This window comes from Thermobia domestica, chromosome 3 (genome assembly GCF_964235325.1).
Source record: "Thermobia domestica chromosome 3, izTheDome1.hap1.1, whole genome shotgun sequence".
Taxonomy (NCBI): domain Eukaryota; kingdom Metazoa; phylum Arthropoda; class Insecta; order Zygentoma; family Lepismatidae; genus Thermobia; species Thermobia domestica.
The window spans coordinates 351,860,859-351,881,289 of NC_137456.1; the positions used below are offsets into that span (position 1 = coordinate 351,860,859).

At 37.2% G+C, this 20,431-nt stretch overlaps 1 protein-coding gene across 3 annotated transcripts in view; it reads right to left on the reverse strand.

The window, feature by feature from the left end:
• Nucleotides 1–15,049, reverse strand: part of LOC145681306 (uncharacterized protein C11orf42-like) — a 130,239-nt gene extending 115,190 nt beyond the window's left edge. Inside the window, exon 1 of one of the 3 annotated variants that reach the window (XM_081752966.1) lies at nucleotides 14,678–15,044. In XM_081752966.1, the coding sequence (XP_081609092.1) occupies nucleotides 14,678–14,860 (183 nt within the window). In that variant the 5' untranslated portion in view covers nucleotides 14,861–15,044. Of the gene's footprint in view, nucleotides 1–14,677 lie in introns of all 3 variants that reach the window. The other 2 variants (XM_081752967.1, XM_081752965.1) reach the window with 2 other exon arrangements.
• Nucleotides 15,050–20,431: the final 5,382 nt, after the last annotated feature.

The following is a 20,431-nucleotide window of genomic DNA, read 5'->3' on the forward strand; positions in this document are numbered from 1 at the left end:
TGGTTGAAGAAGTATGGTGAATATTCTTCTTTGCCTAAACAGACCAATATTTGGAATACTAATCGTGAGAAGCTCATATCTTGTGTACAAGGGAAAACTCCCGTGGAATTGTTTGAACTATTTTTTTAGCGATGAAGTCTTAGAGTATATTGTTCAAGAAAGTATAAAGTACGCATTTCAGAGTAATGACCACGATTTTTCTTTGTCATCTGACAGTTCGTTAATTTTTTGGTATTCTTATTTTTAGTGGATATCACATTCTCCCCAACAACGGTAATATTGGTGCGAAGATGATGATATGAATGTAGGTATTGTTAGAAAGTGCATGAGCAGGAACCGGTTTATGGATATTAAAAAGTACATTCATTTTAATGACAACGAAGATCTCCCTGCTATTCCACCTAGTGAGAGGGACAAATTTTTCAAGATATGTTAAACAAGGCTTTTATGAAATTTGGTATTTTCTCTGAGAAGTTATGCGTTAACGAACAGATGGTTCGGTATTATGGCCATCACTTTCTAAAGCAATTTATCAGAGGTAAGTCGGTTAGGTTCGGTTTCAAGCAGTGGGTTGTTTCGTGTTCCGAGACCGGATATTGTTTCCAGATGAGTGTTTATGAAGGCAAAGGCGTAGATTACTCTCAAAACATGAGACTTGGAGAAACAGTTGTTCATCAGATGCTATCGGTAATAGAAGATTCTATGGCTCATCGCTTGTATTTTGACAATTTTTTACTAGTCATAAACTCTTGAAACAGCTCAAAGATTGTGGAGTACGCGCAACAGGAACTGTGCGATCAAACAGAATGAATAACTGTCCACTCAAACAAGATAAACAGTTTTCAAAAAAAAAAAAAAAAAAAAAAAAAAAAAAAAAAAAGAGGATCCTATGATTACAATGGGGTTCTTGCTGTTGTTTGGAATGATAATCGGTGCGTGAGAGTGCTAAGTAACCACGAAACTGTGCTTCCGACAGGCAACGTACGAAGATATTCTCGTTCCGAAAAACAAGACGCAGTAGCCCAACCCTTGATGATTCATAATTACACTAAGTACAAGGGGGAGTTGACAAACTGGACTGGGAGGTACAGAAATATAGAATTAGAACCAGAGGGGAAAAATGGTACTTTCCTCTTTACACAAATGCTATTGTGAACGCTCATAAAATTTACTGCATATCAAATAAGATTTCCCTTCTTCAGTTTCGTAGGGAGATAGCTGTAAGATATTTATCTTTTTAAATCGTGTTCAGACCCTAGAAACCTAGGACGGCCAACTGCAAGAAAGACAAAATTCGGTAGAGATATAGCGCATGCAAAGAGGAGAAATCCATTTGCGCATTCTTTGGAAAGGACAAACGAAGGCAAGCAACGAAAGTATGCGGTGTGTAAAATCAATGTGAGGAAACAAGTGCAATGTTGGTTTGCAAATGGAGTGCTTTGATGTGCATCACAAAGTAGAGTAAATCCATCTGCAGTTTGAAATCTAGGAAAGGTAAAGACATTCAAATTAAAACTATATGTCATCATTTTATCTATCTTGTATTTTTCAGGTAGCTGCATATTTTATTGTTTAGGTACGTTTACATAAATGTATTTTTACATACAGGTTTGTTTACAATTGCAGAGCTAACTGAGAAAATGTATGAATATTGTTTTCAACAAAAATATCTATGCTAACAAAATATATTCACGGCATGTCCCATGATCCCCATTTGAGGATCGTACATAAATTGGAAGTTTTAATGAATAAAAAGGTTTGATAAAATCTTATTCCTTTTTTCTTACTAAAAGCACTGAAACACGTCTACCAGATGAGTTTTATTTAAAAACAAAATTTGGGCCTTAATGGGTTAAATAATACTTTTGATAAAGTGGATAGCTTCAAATATCTAGGATCAATATTAACAGAGGAAAATCGTATTCACAAAGAAATTAAATGTCGACTCAAAGCAGGGAATTCGTGTTACTATTCGGTTCAAAATCTCTTGTCGTCGCAAATTCTGTCGAGGAATTTGAAGCTTAAAATATACAAAACGATAATCATGCCTATTGTTCTGTATGGTTGCGAAACATGGTCACTTACTCTGAGGGAAGAACATAGACTGAAAGTATTTAAGAACAAGATCCTGAGATGAATATTCGGACCCAAGAGGAACGGGAATGGGGAATGGCGGAAACTTCATAACGAAGAACTACATAATTTATATGGTTTACCCAACATTGTTAGGGTCGTCAAGTCTAGGAGGTTTGGGTGGGCGGGTCATGTAGCTAGGATGGAAGAAAGTAGAAACGCTTTCAAAATCTTGACTGGAAGACCAATCGGAAAACGACCATTAGGAAGACCTAGGCGCAGATAGGAGGACAATATTAAGATGGATCTCGCAGAGATTGGAATACAAAGTAGAAACTGGATGCAGTTAGCTAAGGATAGAAGTCAGTGGAGAGCTTTTGTGAACGCGGCATTCAACCTCCGGGTTCCATAGGCCATAGAGTTAGTTATTAGTTACTTAGAACATTACATATACTATTGTGTTCTAAAATATATAGAAATAAATATGTATAGAAATAAAAGCACCTCAAACAAAGAAATTGCATTAACATTACTATTTCAAGCAAGAAACAAAGTAGGCCTACTAGGAGTAGGTGAAGACGATGTAGGGGTATTACAGCTAGACTAGAAAACATATAAACCATAAAATTACATAATTTTCTCGACAAGTTTCCTCTTTTCTGTCCCTTGAACTAAAGGAGACAAAAGATAAATGCTAGTGAACGATTATGTGAAATTTAGTGGAATGAGAATGCGGGAGAAACTCACGGACACGATGTTATCCACCACAAACTCACTTGACCGAGAAGCGGACCAGTACCCCTTGCACCAGATGCGAGCTTTCTGCAACTAACCACTTCCTTGATTGGTTGAGAATCTCCCATATTTTAAAATTTACTGCAGTCATTCTTAATTTTGTAATTGTGGAGGGGGCCCCTAAATATGTATATATAATTATCCAAAGTTATGATTGAAATGAACAAAAACTTCAAAATCTGAGTGTAAAAATGTCCCGACAATGTTGCCCTGACATGGTAGGTGGATATTTTATTCTCTTGATCTAATACATTGTTATATATCTTTGTAACCTTTAATCGTTATTATGAACCTTCCATTCGTTACTTAATTTGAAGTGCAACCGTTTCAGCACGGAGGCTACAGGGAATGCAGACCTCCAGAAGGAAATGGGATCTGAACTTCTTTAACGCGTTCAATGCTCTCCATATGCGAACTCGAGGGAGGTAAGCCTTCCAGATCATCGTGCTTCTCTTCTCGAGGGAGGCGCGGTGGCTCAGTGGTAGAGCGTTCACCTCCGGTGCTTGGGGTACCTGGTTCAATCCCAACTTGCGCCGTGTGGACTTTGTGGTGGACAAACAGCGTGCTTGTGGGTTTTCTCGGGGTTCTCCCGTTTCCCTCCTCTTTCATTCCACCATTTTCATTCATTTCTCACAATCACCGTCTCCTTTAGTCTAACCGATATATGCGTGGGACGTAAAACTCAAAGATTTCATTTTATTTTCTCTTCTGGAGCCCATGCCTGCCTCTGTGGGGAAAATTTTGTCTCAATATCTTATGTAAAAGAAAATGATGATAGAAATGATCACCTCTGTCGGTTCCCCTCCCTCATAATTTCGAATCCGGGTATTGCCTCAAAGCTCATCTTTTTAAATCGTACTATTGGATTTTTGTATGCAGAATCAACATAAGCTACTGTAGCCCTATATACTACTATTACATACTATTAATACTACAAAGAAACTACATAATGTAATCGCTTTTTTATAATTTCATTTAACATTGCATTTATTTATTACTTTTATGTAAAACTTACCACATTTTAGGTTTATTTTGTTCTGTCGCCTGCAACCTAAAATCCATTTTTGGAGATATTCCCCATCTTTTTGAGGAAATCTAAAGTACTTTATATTAGTTCCCTTAGTTTTTCTGCAATAATTACTACAGCCGTACACTGCACAGTTAGGCATTCGATATCATTTATCAGTACAAAGTAAAAAAAAAAAAATCCACTTGTGGTCACTTAAAGCCGCGCCGCTTCGTTGTCTCTTGCAAACCAGATGACGTCACAGCCACGACAGCGCTCCAGGCGACAGGCGCATGCAACCACCTTGCAGTCTTTTCACCATGATCTACACTATACGTCATAGTCACAACAGGCAGCAAAAACACCGTTACCAATCGTGCTGCTTCTGTGTGTTATCGAATCGGAATTGTAATGCTTTTGCACATGCCTGTTATTTCTACTAAATTGGAACTGTAATTTTATTGAGCATGCGCTACCAAGGGCTCCGTGGACCATGAGTTTGTGTTTGTGTCTCTGTGTGTTTTAATCTCGGCTTCACTGTTTTCGTCGTAGAAGAGTGAACGAGTAAAACGAATGTACTTCCTATGTTATTCAGGCGCCTCTTCTTCATTTCTGCATGTGGTCATAGCCTTTCTAGAATATGTGTTGCGTAGTCTTTTGCTGTTCTGCCGTAGCCTTTCTTGCGTAATCTTAAAAAGTCTGCTATGTTCGTAGTCGGGTGCAGCTTCTCCTGTGTTGTGTATTCGGAATCGGAACTTGTACTCCAACTTGAGTTGAGTTGATTTTAGTTTAGCATCCCTTTCAGCAGCGAGGCTATATGAGACGTGGACCTCCTGATTAACGTGGAATCCGAACCACATGAGCTCCCGCCGGGAAGTACTCCAACTTGAGTCGGAACAGTTTGCTCATAGGCCACAAAATGCTCCGTAAACCATGTCTGTGTGTGTGTGTGTGTGAATGAAAAATAGGCGTCTTTAATAATGGTTCGTGAAAAGGGGTCGTAATACCCTACTCGTTCCCTAGTTTGCTCCGGGGGAGCCGGTTCTGATACTGGAACTTGAGTGGGAGCAGGAACCGGAACTGGAGCAGGAACCGCAACAGCTTACTCATGCGCCACAAAATGCTCCGTAAACCAGGTGTAGGTGTGTGTGTGTGTGTGTGTGAGAGAGAGAGAGAGAGAGAGAGCTGGAAAGGAAACCACACGTAAGCGGGAGCGAACCATTGCTCTACTATGTTCAATAGCGGTTGGAATATGTGCTCATAGTCCTATGTTGTTGAATTTGTATTCTGTGGTCTGCTGCTGCTGTGCTGTGTTCGATCGGAACCGGAAGTGGGGGTCTGGAACTGTAATTTCTACTAAATTGGAACTACGCATCCGTAAACAAGTGTGTGTGCTAGGGGAAGGTCGTCTGGTATCGGACACCATAGCTTTTTTCAGTTTGTCATTCTGAAAAATAGCTATATCAAATTATTTAATGCACAAAATGATACCTTGGTATCTTACACACAACGTGTTAAAGGTGATTTGACAGGTAAAAACTATTAATATATATTTTTGTAAAAAATCAAAGGTAATACAAATTAGCATTCTTAAAAAGTGGAGGGTGGTATCGGACAAACATAAAACTATAGATAATTGGTCTTTTGAGGTAATTCAATAACAGAACTAATTGCAAATATTAGCTGTTTACTTACAAGAGTTCTTACACTCAAAATAGAGTTTTATTGCGCTTTGAAATACAGCCTAAAATAAGAGTAAAAAATAGATCTTAAAATTCTTAGTCTCATTAAGAGATGTTATTTTTTTATTCTGACACAAATCACAATGATAAATCAGTCTACCTTCAAAATTTTCACATTGTTCAAGTCACATTGGACCAAGTCTTTACACATATTGCACTGTATCCAATCATCAAAAGACTCCCAGCAGATTATAATGTTTTTCAGCAAGTTTGTAAACTAGTTTTAAAAAATTCTGGTATTCTTAGTGGCGTTAGGCTAGTTAACTATACAAAGCCTTTACATGATTGTATAGTATTTCTTCTTGGTCATGTTCTACTAGATGTGCCTTTGTTATACGAGCAGTGAGGCTTAGCTGTTACTTCTTTCCCTTCCGACAGTTTTCGACACGATCTCCTAATGTACTCTAAGGAACACCATATCTAGCACTGGCCACACGTACTTCTTTGGAAATAAGTTTGTAAATGACCAACTTTATACTTTCTTCATCGCAATTGCCAAGTATTTTCCCCATGGTTTTCTGAAAAAGCCAGAAACGATTAAAAACGTCAAGTTTACTTACCAGTGTTGTGTCCGATACCACCTGATTCCCTTTTGTCCGATACCAGCCGAAAGACTTGCAAGTTATGAATGGCTATCTACCGGCTTGTAACAACACGAAGGCAATTATACGCCTAAATTATAATATATACACATCCTAATAAATACTATGATTGCAATAATATATCAATACATTTACTTTGTGACAAGTTGCAGGCACACAAATCTATCTCCGTGCACCTCGTAAAAATACAAAAACTTTGAAGAATGAGATACACCGTTCATCGAACAAATCCACTATGGCGTGGGCTTGGCTAGTTCATTTTGATCAACTCACTGTATGCTTGACATGTGCCGCCTTAAGCAGGAAATAACGAAAACTGCTTTTGTCCGATATCACCCGCTGTCCGATACCAGACGACTTTCCCCTATGTTATTTAGGGAATGAAAAATAGGTCAGAGTATTTTATAACGGTTCAAAAAAAGGTCGTAACAGCCTACTCATTGCGTAGTCTGCTCCGAAACCGGTACTGGTACTGGAACTTGAGTCGGAACAGGAAGCGGAACAGCTTGTGCAATCGCTACAATTGGCCACAGTCGTAAAAGGGTACTCGTTGCTTAGTGTGCTCCGGAACCGGAACTGGCAGTGCAACTGGAACAGTTTGAATACTGGAACAGTGTGAATACTTTGTGCGCGCAAACACGCGCAAAGGGGGGCGAACCACTGCTCTACTATGTTCAATAGGAGTTGGAATCTGTGTTCACAGTCCTATGTTTTTACCTTTGTAGTCTGTGGTCTGCTGCTGGTGGTGGTGTGTTTAATCGGAAACGGAAGTGGTAGTTTGAACTGTAATTTTTCTGCGCATGCGTGTAATGTCTAATAAATTGGAAATTTAATTTTACTGCGCATGAGCAATCAAGTGTGTGTGTGTTGCCTACTGGAGCGGGATTAAGTTCTCCGTAAATCGTTTGTATGTGACTAACCAGACTTATTCTATATTGTTGAAGGCTGTTGTTATTTTCTTAATTTCTGCTCTACTATTTTGCCATAGTCTTTTTTTCACATCATTAAAAGAGAACGACTACACCCCTGATTTTATAATGGTTGAAAAAATACCACCAGCGGTGTCATGGTCATTCCGCTATGTTAATAGTCATGCTGTAGTGTGTAATGTTTTGCGCATGCGTGGTCTAGTGGTGTCCAAAATCGTAAGAGGCTACTCCTTGCGGTGCGTAGTCTGTTCCTGGGGAACCGGAACAGGAGCTGGAACAGAAGTCGGAACTGGGGACGGAACATGAATCGGAGCAGGAATCGGAACAGAAACCGGAAATGGAACAGGAACCGGAATAGTTTGCGCATGCGCAGTAGGTCTAAACACAAGCCCAAGTACCACCAATCTACTGCTGGGTCATTTTAAACTATTTTACTGGTAAAATATTTTGGTTCGTTTAGCCAGAATTTTGTAATGGGAGGGGGGGCGTGAGATGAAATATTGTGGTAACCCACAAGAGGCTCGATCAATCTCAACTATTTTACCGACAACGTACCCATATTGGTTTGTTAGGACAATAAAATGAGGATATGTTAGTATTTTAGTAACCAACTATGAAGAAATCTCGAGTAAAACGATATTAAAATAATTGAAAAAGATATAGTCTTCCGAGGTCTTTCAAACTCGGTTCTTGTCTTTTCTTCTTGTTGTTCTTGTCTTCGTTTAATGCCGTTAAGGATAGCGACAAAATCTCTTTCAGCAGTGAAAACATCCTGCCACGAAATGGATTAGTGTTGCCGCGAAATTGAAAATTTCTTTAACAAGTGTCGCTGGAATCTATGTTGCCAGGCTCATATTATTGGGAATTATTGGTATTTCTTAAGTTCTACCTGAGAGTCTATCTGATCGTCATTTGTAGTCCATAGGATTAGCCAGTGGCGGCCGGTGGATTGTGGTTTCGGGTGTTGCAGTACGAACGATCGGAGACAGAAGATATAAATTAGACTCATTTACCAATCAGCATAACTTTAGATGCAAATGCTATGTGACATGTTAAATTAAATAAAACTCTGTTTTTAAAAAATAAAAAATGCAGAACATTTAATCCGATTAATCACCTTATTTAATTATTAAGTTCATTCTTCTTTCTCTAATTGGAACAAATCTGCCTAATACATGCTGGTTGAACTCTAATATTCTGATTGTCAGGTTTTTTTCGAAGGAAAGCATAACCAATGGTGATAACCTTTCTTGGAACATTTCTTGAAAGTGTCAATTCTTTTTGATGTGAAAAAAACTTTTCTTCTTTTACTGACGTCATAGGTACAGTTAATATTAATTTGAGAAGATTTGTAGATTCACTAAATATTATTCCTAAATTATTGTGAAGAATTCATTCTTGCAAACTCAGTCCCTGACAGTGATCCGAATTCCTCTTCAGTGTAGACTGAAGAGAGTTCGTAGCAGAGATTAATGTTATAAAAAATGTACATTGAACACGCTTTATTCATAATTTATCTAGGAAAATTTAAAATTAATTGTGGAAATGTATCTAGTGCATACAACATTACTACCATAAGATGTCCTGTAAATTTAAACCGTTTGTTTTCGAACACTCTCCTGAATTGCCCTTTGCTTGTTTTGTCTGAGCCTTACTTGTAAGTTTTTCCTCAGTTGAAAGCTGGGCAATTTTTTTTGTAAGTTATTTACAGAAGTCACGGTATACAATTCATTCGGAATTTGTAGGTTATGTACAGAACGGAAGAAGAAGATAAAAACCACCAATTAGGATCAGCGTTTTTCGTTTACAAATGAATAATATCAGGAATTAAACAGGTTGAATTTGTTACTGACATATTTTCTTTTATTACTCTTAAGGGACGGTGGTGTGATATTATTGTTATAAATGTACATGCCCCAATAGAAGATAAGGATGACGATATAAAAGACAGTTTTTACGAAGAATTGGAACGGATATTTGACCAACTCCCGCGATACTATATGAAAATTCTATTAGGGGATTTCAATGCCAAGGTAAGACGAGAGGGTATTTTGAAACCGATTACACTAGTTAACAAATTTAAACTTTTTGTTTGTTACATGAGAAAAATCACCTGATCTTAAAGGAACTTTTTGCGCTGAATTCGAATATGCACTCGGTTTCTCTCCATCACGTACACTTTTCCCGTAACAGAGGGATTTTCGGGAAATTCCCTCAAAATTTCCCTTTTTCAGATATTTTATTCCCCTAGCTCCTGTTCCCTTACATATAGTAACATAGAAATTATACCTAAGTATACCTTGATTTATATTTAATAAACCCTAAAAGTTTCGTAAAAATCGCTTTGTTCTTTCTAGAGATATAAATATATTTGTATGTATACTGTGTGCACTGTTTATTGCACCTAATAGTAATGCTTTCAGATCTCTTAAGTTGAGGTAAAACGTTTTGCTTTATTACCACAAACACATATATAAAATATAATACAATATAATTTACAAGTGTGACAATTTACAATAAACAATAATACAAATGCACCAAAAGGTCATGAAAAGACAATCAAAACTATCACAATATATGAAACTTCCATTAGGTTACAAAAACGTACACTACTTCCTTCTTTTGTAAGAAATGTTGCATTCTCTAACAAGACCCCAACAATAATCCCTTCTGGGATCAAGGCTCCAGCAGTGGAACTTATTGGATGCAGAAACGAACATATCAGCGTACAGGAAAAGGCATGTTCAATTTTCAAGCTATTTCTCAATGCAAGATAATGTGTGCGTATGTACGGATATAAATGGGTTGATGGCGGAGCTAGGAATTCCTTACGTTCCAAAAGAATGGAGGTTATTTATCGACGCGTCAAAGGTCAGCCTTAAAGCTGTCCTTTTACATAATGGAAATAAAAAACCTTCTATACCACTTGCGCACTCAGTGAAGATTAAGGAATCCTATGACACCATGTCAACTTTGCTAAATCTTATAAATTACAAGGACCATGTTGGCAAATATGTTGTGATCTGAAGGTAGTTGGTATTTTATTAGGACTGCAGTGCGGTTACACGAAGTACCAATGTTTTTTATGTTTATGGGATAGCCGAGCTGATGACAAACATTATGAAGTGAAGGAATGGGAACCTAGAATGAATTACGTACCTGGAGAATGCAACGTCAAATACGCTCCTTTGGTAGATCCTAATAAGATATTACTACCGCCACTTCATATCAAGTTAGGACTTATGAAAAACTTTGTCAAAGCCATGGACACATCTGGTGAAGGTTTCAAGTATTTGCGAGATAAGTTCCCTAACCTGAGTGATGCTAAGATTTCAGCGGGAGTGTTTATTGGTCCCCAAATTAGGAAATTAATGCTTGATGATAGCTTTGACAGCAAGTTAAACAGTGCTGCCTGGACAGCATTTAAGTGTGTTGTGCGCAACTTTCTGGGCAATAACAAAGCTGAGAGTTACACAGAAATCGTACAGGACATGATACAGAAATACAAAGAGTTGGGTTGTAGGATGTCTATAAAAATCCACTTTTTGCACTCCCACCTCAGCTTCTTTCCTGCTAACCTAGGTGCTCTCAGGGACGAACAGGGGGAAAATTCCATTAAGATATAATGGCAATGGAGAAAAGGTACCAGGGACGATGGGATCCTTCAATGATGGGGGACTATTGTTGGGGTCTTGTTAGAGAATGCAACATTTCTTACAAAAGAAGGAAGTAGTGTACGTTTTTGTAACCCAATGGAAGTTTCATATATTGTGATAGTTTTCATTGTCTTTTCATGACCTTTTGGTACATTTGTATTATTGTTTATTGTAAATTGTCACACTTGTAAATTATATTGTATTCTATTTTATATATGTGTTTGTGGTAATAAAGCAAAACGTTTTACCTCAACTTAAGAGATCTGAAAGCATTACTATAAGGTGCAATAAACAGTACACACAGTATACATACAAACATATTTATTTCTCTAGAAAGAATAAAGCGATTATTACGAAACTTGGAGGGTTTGTTAAATATGAACCAAAGTATACTTAGGTATAATTTCTATGTTAGTATATGCAAGGGGACAAGATCTTGGGGTGTAAAATAAACGAAAAGGGAAATTTTTGAGGGATTTTCCCGAAAATCCCTTTGTTACGGGAAAATCGTACGTGATGGAGAAAAACCGAGTGCATATTCGAATTCAGCGCAAAAAGTTCCTTTAAGAACAGGTATTTCCTTTTATATAACAAAACCTTTGTTAACTAGTGTTATAGGCAACAAAAGTCTGCATAAGGAATACAGACAATTTGATCACGTTTTAGTAGATAGAAGAAGACAATCTAGCATAATTCATGTTCGGTCCTTTAGAGGGCTGATTGTGACACTGGTCGCTACCTGGTAGCAGCGATAATAAGAGAGAGATTATCGTTGAATAGAGGAAATATTCAATGTCCGAAAACGGAGAGTATAATTTAAAGAAATTAGAATAGATCCAGGTAAGAGAAAAATACCAGATTGAAGTTTCGGATAGATTCTCGATTTTAGAAGATTCGGAGTGCACTAGTGTTGAGAGTACTTAGGTTGAAATTAGAGATAGCATTAAAATTTCAGCAAAAGAAAAATACGGACATGCGAAAATACGTAGGAACAAACCATGGTTCGACCAGAAATGTATTTAACTAGCAGAGGAGAGAATACAGGCAAAATTACTTTGGTTACAAAATCCGAATTAAATAACTACACAAAATTTCATAGATATCAGGCGAGAAACTTCCAAAACTTTTAGAACAAACTAAAATTAAGGAACTTGAAGATGGGTCAATCCATGTTACGTGGTCCAGAGCAGGTTGCTCTATCATCTCCGAAAATTATAAAAATTCGAGTGTGGTGACTCTTGTGTATGAGAAGGTCAATAACACTATTCACTTTGTCGAATGTAAAAGTGTTTTTGAATGGTGGCCATCTTTGTTGTTGGTAAAGTATCAATTTTTGCGTTTGCAAGCGTTTACGAAAACTACAGTTGCTCAGGACGTACAAATCAGACGAACGCCAAACAAAAACGAATGTTTACAGGGGAGACCGAGGCACACGGAGAATATATACCCTTTATTCTAAATAAATATGCAGGGTTGCAAACCAATACATGAAATGACCAGAAAAAGTACAGAAAATTACACTTTGAAACGGGCTGTAATTTGTAATTGCTTAATTGGGGGATTCATAAGTTTTGTGCTGAATACTATTGCATGTAACGAGTTTGCAGTGTTGCTGTAGTATCTAATGTTCTGCGCATGCATGGTCTAGTGGTGTTCATAGTCGTAAGAGGCTACTCGTTGCGCGTAGTTTGCTCCGGGGGAACCGGAACAGGAACTGGAACATGAGTCGGAACATGAATCGGAGCAGGAATCGAAACTGGAACAGGAACTGAAACTGGAATAGTTTGCGCATGCACAGTAGGTCAAAAAACAAGGTCAAGTACCACCACTCTACTCCCAGCCCCTGGTGTGATAACCTCAATATTTCATCACGGACCCCCGCTATTACGAAATCCTAGCTACGTGCCTGTCTGCCGGCTTGCATTTTCGCGGATTCCAGGAATTTCAGATATCCTTTGATCTTATTGGCCGATACAGATAGGACATCAAGAGTAATGATCTACATATAGCGGAAATTAAGGCCAACTGCTGTCGGCCTTCGTGGCCAAGCGTACTAGGGAAACATTCTAGTAATGAAAATTCTTTTTGGCGTGGATTCAAATCTTGCCCAAGATTTTCTTAAATTTTCATAACTTTTTTCCAGCAGTTGTTCTAGGTTTGAAATTTTCAGCTACTTTCAAGCATTTTCTGATTCATGCGTGGTCAGTATTTTCATTTCTCTAAACATACAGTATATAAAGAAATAATACATTACATACACAGCAATATTAAGACAAATATATGGTGTTCTTTGGAAAACACAATTCGAACCATAGAAATTCATCTTAGAATGGAGAACTGTTTCGTTAGTCACCTACTTTACAATTTTACCTGCATAAACACCTGAATCAGGTCTACCAACTGCTGTCAGTGCCGAGAAAAGTTACGTGTAAGTTGGGTTAATCTGTCTAGACGTTCTCACAACTGCAAATGACCTGGACCCCAAGTAATGGAATTAGAGCGCTTAGCAGGGAGATACTTTCGTGGTTGGGTGTACAAGTACTCGAACTATATAAGTATCGGGATCTTACCTCTCACGTGTATAAGCTAGAAATATGAAATGGAAACTGTATTCTTTACCACTTTAGGCAATACTCCATAACAAACTCATGATGAAATAAAGTGCTAAGTTAAGACAGTGTACAGAGAAACTGTAGAAAGGTCACACAGCTGTCACACGCATGGCGCGTGTTTTTATGCCATATGAAGTGTTTTACCACCATTTTAATTACATATATAACCACAATCGCTGACGCACTGGTGGCACCGCTTCCTATGGACGACCCCTGCTGCACTTTTGCCCTGTCTCGGCTAGATAAAATTCTCACTTTTAGTGGCCACTTTGCGTAATTTGTTTAGTGTTTTTAACATAGTAATTTCTATGACATAGTTACCACACTATATTTATACTCATAAGGGGTAAGCCCTCCTAATATGAATCTGTACCCATTAATGCAGCTTCTTTAAGGAACACTGTCTCATGCAGTCAGAATAAAATTGCTGATGAAGAAAATTAAATGTATCATGAATGTAGGAAGGTTTACCTAAACTGGGATAGTACGACTGTTGTTCTGCATGGAGTTACACAGTAGACCAATCAACCCCTTTTGTGAAAGCAAGATCAACTTTGGGACATGTTTTCGAGAAACTTTTACAAATATGGAGCATACGGCGGAAAATGAAATAAATAAACTTGACTGTTTCCAGGTACCTCATCCTATGTAATATCTCATTAATTTAGACTTAACGAGTATGTAATATATTATTATGGATATAGTATACTTAAAGCCGCGTCAGTTCCCGAAGGAGCTGGACGCTCATTCTTTTAGGGATTATTCATTGAGTATCTACAAACTTAACAAGGGGGTAACAAAGCGACTTTTATTTACTTATCGGCTGATACGAAATTAAAAAGAACGTACCTGTACTTTATATCTGCATGTGTAGTGCCCTTGTACTTTATCTATGACTATGCATGTGTGTGGGGAGGGAGGAATTTAACGCATATCGCATGTATTGTGCCCACGGATACTTCTTACTATTGCACTACGTAGAAAATTTATGGTATTTCATGTAGAAGTGGTAATAGAACACAGAAGAAACGCACATCAGGGGGTTCTCACGTATACTATTGCCTATCTTATTATTTAGATGAACTTTGTAAAATAGTTAAGAGATTCAAAACGTTTTGTATAAAATATCTTGAACAATTTGAAGATTATTACGAACAGATGTCTGACGTTAAATAATACAATAGTTAAGGCCTTAAACGTACAGGATTAAAAAAACCAAAACTAAAACGAAGATCTAAATTTTAGATAATATTTAATCCTACCTTTATAGTCTTTACGAACACAGACAAAACATCATACAGGTTGGCCTCTTCTATATAAGGTACACATACATATTTCGACTCACATAACCTTGCTTGTACTACATCTCGAATAAACAACCAAGCTTGTCCATAATCACACTGCTTTAACTTTTTTAATTTTGCCGGAAGTTGTATTTCCACCATATTAAACGATATAATTGCCTTTTTTTATTCAGATTTACCATCATTAGTCATTTATATCTTCGTATTTATAAAGCAAACAGAGAATAAAACACAAAAACTTCTTTCTTTCTTAACTATAATTGAAATTTTATTTTTCAGGTGCAAACCCTGCCGCTTAGCACTTCTGTCTGTTCCATTCAATTGCTTTAGTTCTGAAATTCGCCACTAGAACACATAACTATGATTGTGCACTAGTTACCATAATACTGTTACGAACGTAGCTAATTCCAACTAAAATTATTATCGTCTCATCATTATTATTAGGCGGTTCTATAATATGATTTATACAAAATGACTTACTTCATTGTAAGAATATACAAATACAACAGAAACTGAATATTGAAATATAATTCAAAACGTGAGACATTGTGGTGCTGCAGGAATTCTAATGGCTACGCACCAATTCGTAATAGTTGTGCTGGATTTGTTGATAGAGAAATGATTTTGTCGATAGTTGGAAAGGGATCGATTTTGTTTTGAATCATTTGTTACTCTTTCTTGTAGAGAAGTGTGGTAGACTCTGTATTTGCTTTATACAATTAATAAGATAATGTATTAATACGAGGGGTATCGTAAAGTTTTAATTATCACCAGGAAGTTATTAAGATATGATGATGAAATTTTGTTAGTGTTATCTTTGGTTCTTACGTGCCTGATGTTAAAACAATTAGCTCCTAATGATTATTATATTTACAGGGTATGCCAAAAGTGACCAAAGTGCAAGGTGGATAAGATTGAGACTCGCAGTGTGATAAAGCTCCTACATTTGAAGGGCAATAATGCCAGACAAATTCATGACGACATGAAGGCTGTGTATGGCGTTGATTGTCCATCTTATGACACCATTATAAAGTGAAAAAAGAAATTCCAAATTGGTCATATGTCTCACAGACGATCTGTCTTCCTTCCAGATATGTTTTTGGGGGCACTGCCCATCCAGGAGCTCTGACAGTGAGCCCCGGAAAAGACCAAAATAAGACATTCATAATATAATAATAAATCCTAGCAGTGCCCCCCGGAATAGTACTAGCAGTGATCCCCTGGAATACTAAGTGTGCCCCCGGAACATTATGTCTGAAAGAAACACTGCAGACGACCCAAAACCTGGAAGACATCTCTGACAGACGATACGGCCACTGTGAAAGTGAATTGTTTAATCCTCGAAGACAGACGTGTAACCATCCAAACGATTATGAATGAGACTGATCTCAGTTATGCTAGTGTTTGGAAAATTATCCACTTTCGTTACGTCATTGTCTGCGTCATTTGTGACTCATTACGTCACGGATAATACGACACAAAGACCACGAACTCCAGACCTGGCATGGTGTTCCCACCTGCTGTACTTTTATACATGAAATTGCATTACTTAAGGAGCACACCCGCGTAGATACGATGTATCCACACGGAAATCCTAGTCCTTTTCTAATCAGTGCACTTGTATCTTTTGGACATGGCCAGAGTTAGACAATACGCAACTATAGATACGAATCTCTGAGCAAATTTTAGTGCTAGATGATGTGTCATACACACTCTTTTCCTTTTGACATTTTAAAATTGAATCCAAGATGGCGGATTTTACTATGGCCCCCGAAAACGCGGTATAGTCTTTGAAATGTTTAGGAACATTTCATTCCTGTCTGTCGAGTAGTTTTATTGTATTCGATTATAATATGACTTTTGACTCACCCTATAAAGAAATTACCAAATGGCGCTGCTCCTATCTCTATATTCGTTCGTTTAATCACCTGGTTCTGTAACAGAGCCGCGTTGTTATTTTCATACCGCTCAGTACTGCCTGTGTCAAATCGGTAACACAGATCTTTGCTAACCGTAACACTGGACCTTTGGTGTTGAAATAGATCACCCCGTCGCTAAACTGGTAGTCACACTGGGACCATAGCCCTGTATTAAAATTAAGGTCTTTTAATATCATCTTATTTTTCTATGTAGAAACAAGATTCCATGTATCAGTGGTAGAGCGTTTACCTCTGGTCCCTGGTTCTATCCCACCTTGCCCCGGACAAATACCGTGTGCGTGGGTTTCCTCGGGCTTCTCCCGTTTCCTCCCACTTTCTCCATTCTACCACTTCATTGATTTCTCATAAAGTCTAACCGGCATAAGCGTGGGACGTAAAACTTAAAGATTTCATGTCATTTCATTTTTCTGAATGAATAAAAAATAAATTTCATAACATACAATATATTTAATTCATGAACAGGAATCAACTTACCGTTGATACATGTCTAACAATAAGAGGAGATAAATCCAAAAATGTAAGGGTTGAGCATTTGCCTCAATTAGTCTATCATCATTAATTAAACTGTCAAGAAACAGCTGGTTATTTATTTGAATTATAACCACGACTTAATATTTTTAAGAATAAAAAAAGTATTGTCATCCACTACGTATCGTAATTACTGGTTCCGAATTCTATTCATTATTATTTGCAATATTTGAATTACTTATCACGTTTATTCAATGTTCGAAGTGGAGAGAAAGCAAAGGCCGGTATGTTTTATTAATATTTTGATTCGACATACCGGCTATTTATACTTTGAAATACATTGAGGGTACATTGCCTAAAAGATTGCATTCCTATTTAAATAATGACTGGAAAACAAGGGAGAGCTCCTCTGTAGTTACGGTGTGTGGAATGAAATGCTTTGCCCACCACTTGCAACTTTCTGAGAAAAATAACAACAACAAAAAAATCCCCTTATATTGTATTATAGAGAATTATACAGGAAAATGCTCAGAAGACGAGTTTTTATATTAAGAATTTTTAAACAATTTCCCTTTGGAGAACTCCCGGTTCCTCCATTCGACTAGGGGTATTAGAGACCCCCGAAATGTACTGCCCGCACAGCAGATAACCTCTCATGCTCAAAACATGGCATTTATATGTATTAAGGCAAGAAGACGCACACACATAGGAAAGAAACAATTGAATATGACACAACATAGTATAAGTTAGTTGAACTTTGTAGACACTTCATTTTGAAAACAAAAGATAGAAAAAAATAACAAAAATGTCGTTCTTGCTAACTTAGAAATTATTTCGAGATAAGGAATAAAGTATCTTTACGTGCAAAGCTATTCGTTAATTACTGTGTATAAAAATAAATTTATTAAAGATTTGTTAGCATTCACTTTCCAGTTACGGTATGTCTTGATCATGAAAAACCATAGGAGGTATGGCATACCATCGCATACCGTCTCATTTCGACCACTGCGTTTCTTATCTCCATTGTCTTTACATGTGTTGAGATATCTTACAATTAAGGCTCACTCGATTTTTGTCTTACTACCTAAAGCCAAAACAAACCACCTCTCTACCTCACTGCCTGTCACTACCAAATCGCGATTACAGATTAATCTTTAATATTTGATCTCCCAACAACATTCTTCCCTTTCTTCTTCACAATCTGTTATTCTTTTTCTTTTTAGTATAGTTCTTTCAATATTTCCTTTATTCAATCTTTCTTCTCCTTCACCAACTTCTATTTCTCCAACAATATCAGAGTACATTATTCCATTTGGACCAACATCTTCTTCTTCTTCCACCTAATCATTATGTATCCTTTTTCCTCCCCTGACCATCTTATTTCAATTGCTATCCTTTGACTCATTATTCTGCATTAAAGTAAATCCTAATTTAACAAGAATGAAAGTTTCGTAGAATATGTTCAACTTTTCCTCGATTGTTTCTTTAATGTTCTATTTTTGTATGAAACTCACACGTCTTGAGTGCAATAATCTGTTCTCATAGATTCCAATTCAATCTCTAGATTCAGCGCTATAGATTGTGACCACATAACGCGCTGACCAGGTCGATAAATCGTTCGGCGAGTCTGTACTCTTTGATAAACTTCAACCTGTCCATTAGGAACATGCGTTGACATAGCAATAGAAGGACATTTTACAATTGAAATATAGTTTATCTCTAGCAAGTAAAGATTTCTGCCCATGATTCAGAACATGAAAGTCAGATCAATCCGCACCTACTGTAGGTATGATATCCGCTATAACATTCGTATCTATAAACGTGCTTATGTTGTTGAAGTTTCATAAGATAACACAACCCTTAACAAAATAACGTATAACTAGTTTGTCTTTTAAGGCTCATAATGTTTAATATAGTCTACTGGTCTACGTGAACAGAATAACTATCAACTGCAGCCTGATCTCGTGAATTATGACTTATTTTGCTTCACTTTTCGTAAGTTTGTGAATATCCAGTCGCAGCTGTTAAGGAAAGAAAAATGCCATCCACTACGTATGTTAATTACTGGTTGCAAATCCTAGTCACTTTATTACTTAAAATTATTGCAATATTACAATTATTTACCGCGTTCATTATCTACAATGTCTTTTACTGTATCGTAATATCTTATAGTAATGGTATCCAATTTTTGCCTTACTACCTAAAACCGAAACCAACCATATTGAAAATCTAACGAATAACATCCTTTATACGCTATTTCCATATGGTTTATGTACGGGAAATCCGGGCTAGTTTTGCAGCGGGAGAATATGTGGATCCCATATGATGCTGTAGGTTCACATTTCATATAGTCTCGATGCTGAACGGGACGCTAAACTCCAAATTCACCAACAAATCAAAAATTTCCTTTTCCTGTTTATCTGATTGCCTCGCACTTACCAAAGTAGCAACCAAGCAGTGCCGGATCTATAAACCGCAAGACCCCGCTCCGTGACGGGGCCCAGACCCTAAGGGATCCAAGGGCTTTCATTCAAAGGTCCCCCTGCACCTTGCCTTAAATACTAATTTTTAAAACACTTGAAAAAGAATTATATTTTCACAATAGTTTAATTATTTGAACTAAGTAATGAGCTACCAGGAGTAACAACCACGCACGAGTTATCTCTTATTTTCACTAATCAATTTAGCCAAAGGTGAGATTAAGTATCTCAGCCGTGACATTCAAAATCAAAGCATCCATTTTCTGTCTTCATATTCAGAAGCTAATTTGTTGAAGGAGATTAAAAGAGTGCCATTTTCTCTTTAATCATTGATACAACTCAAGATTTATTAAAGAAAGATCAAATGCATTTCTTTACTCGCTATGTAACTTTTACAGAAGTAAACGATAGCTTAGAAAACGAAGTTTCTAGACAGATCGAGATTCAAGAAGTGTTTTTAAAATTTTTACATGTACGAAATCCAACTGCATCAGAACTTGCAACTCTATACTGTTAAGTCATTTGGAGAAATTGGAATTGTCTGTGAAAAAGTGGAGAGGGCAGGGATATGATGGCGTTTCTGTGATGAGTGGTGCTTACTCAGGTGTTCAGAAGAAACTTCAAGAAATTGAGGAACGAACTATATATATATTCACTGTGCGGTACATAACCTAAACCTTGTCATTAATGATGCCGTCAGAGGTGTAAAAGAAGTTGTCAGTTGCTTCAGAACGCTCCAGGATTTGTACATTCTTGGCCAAAATATAAATAGGTGGGATAATTTATCATTGACAGGAGAATCAGATGTCGCTTTGAAAAAGGTC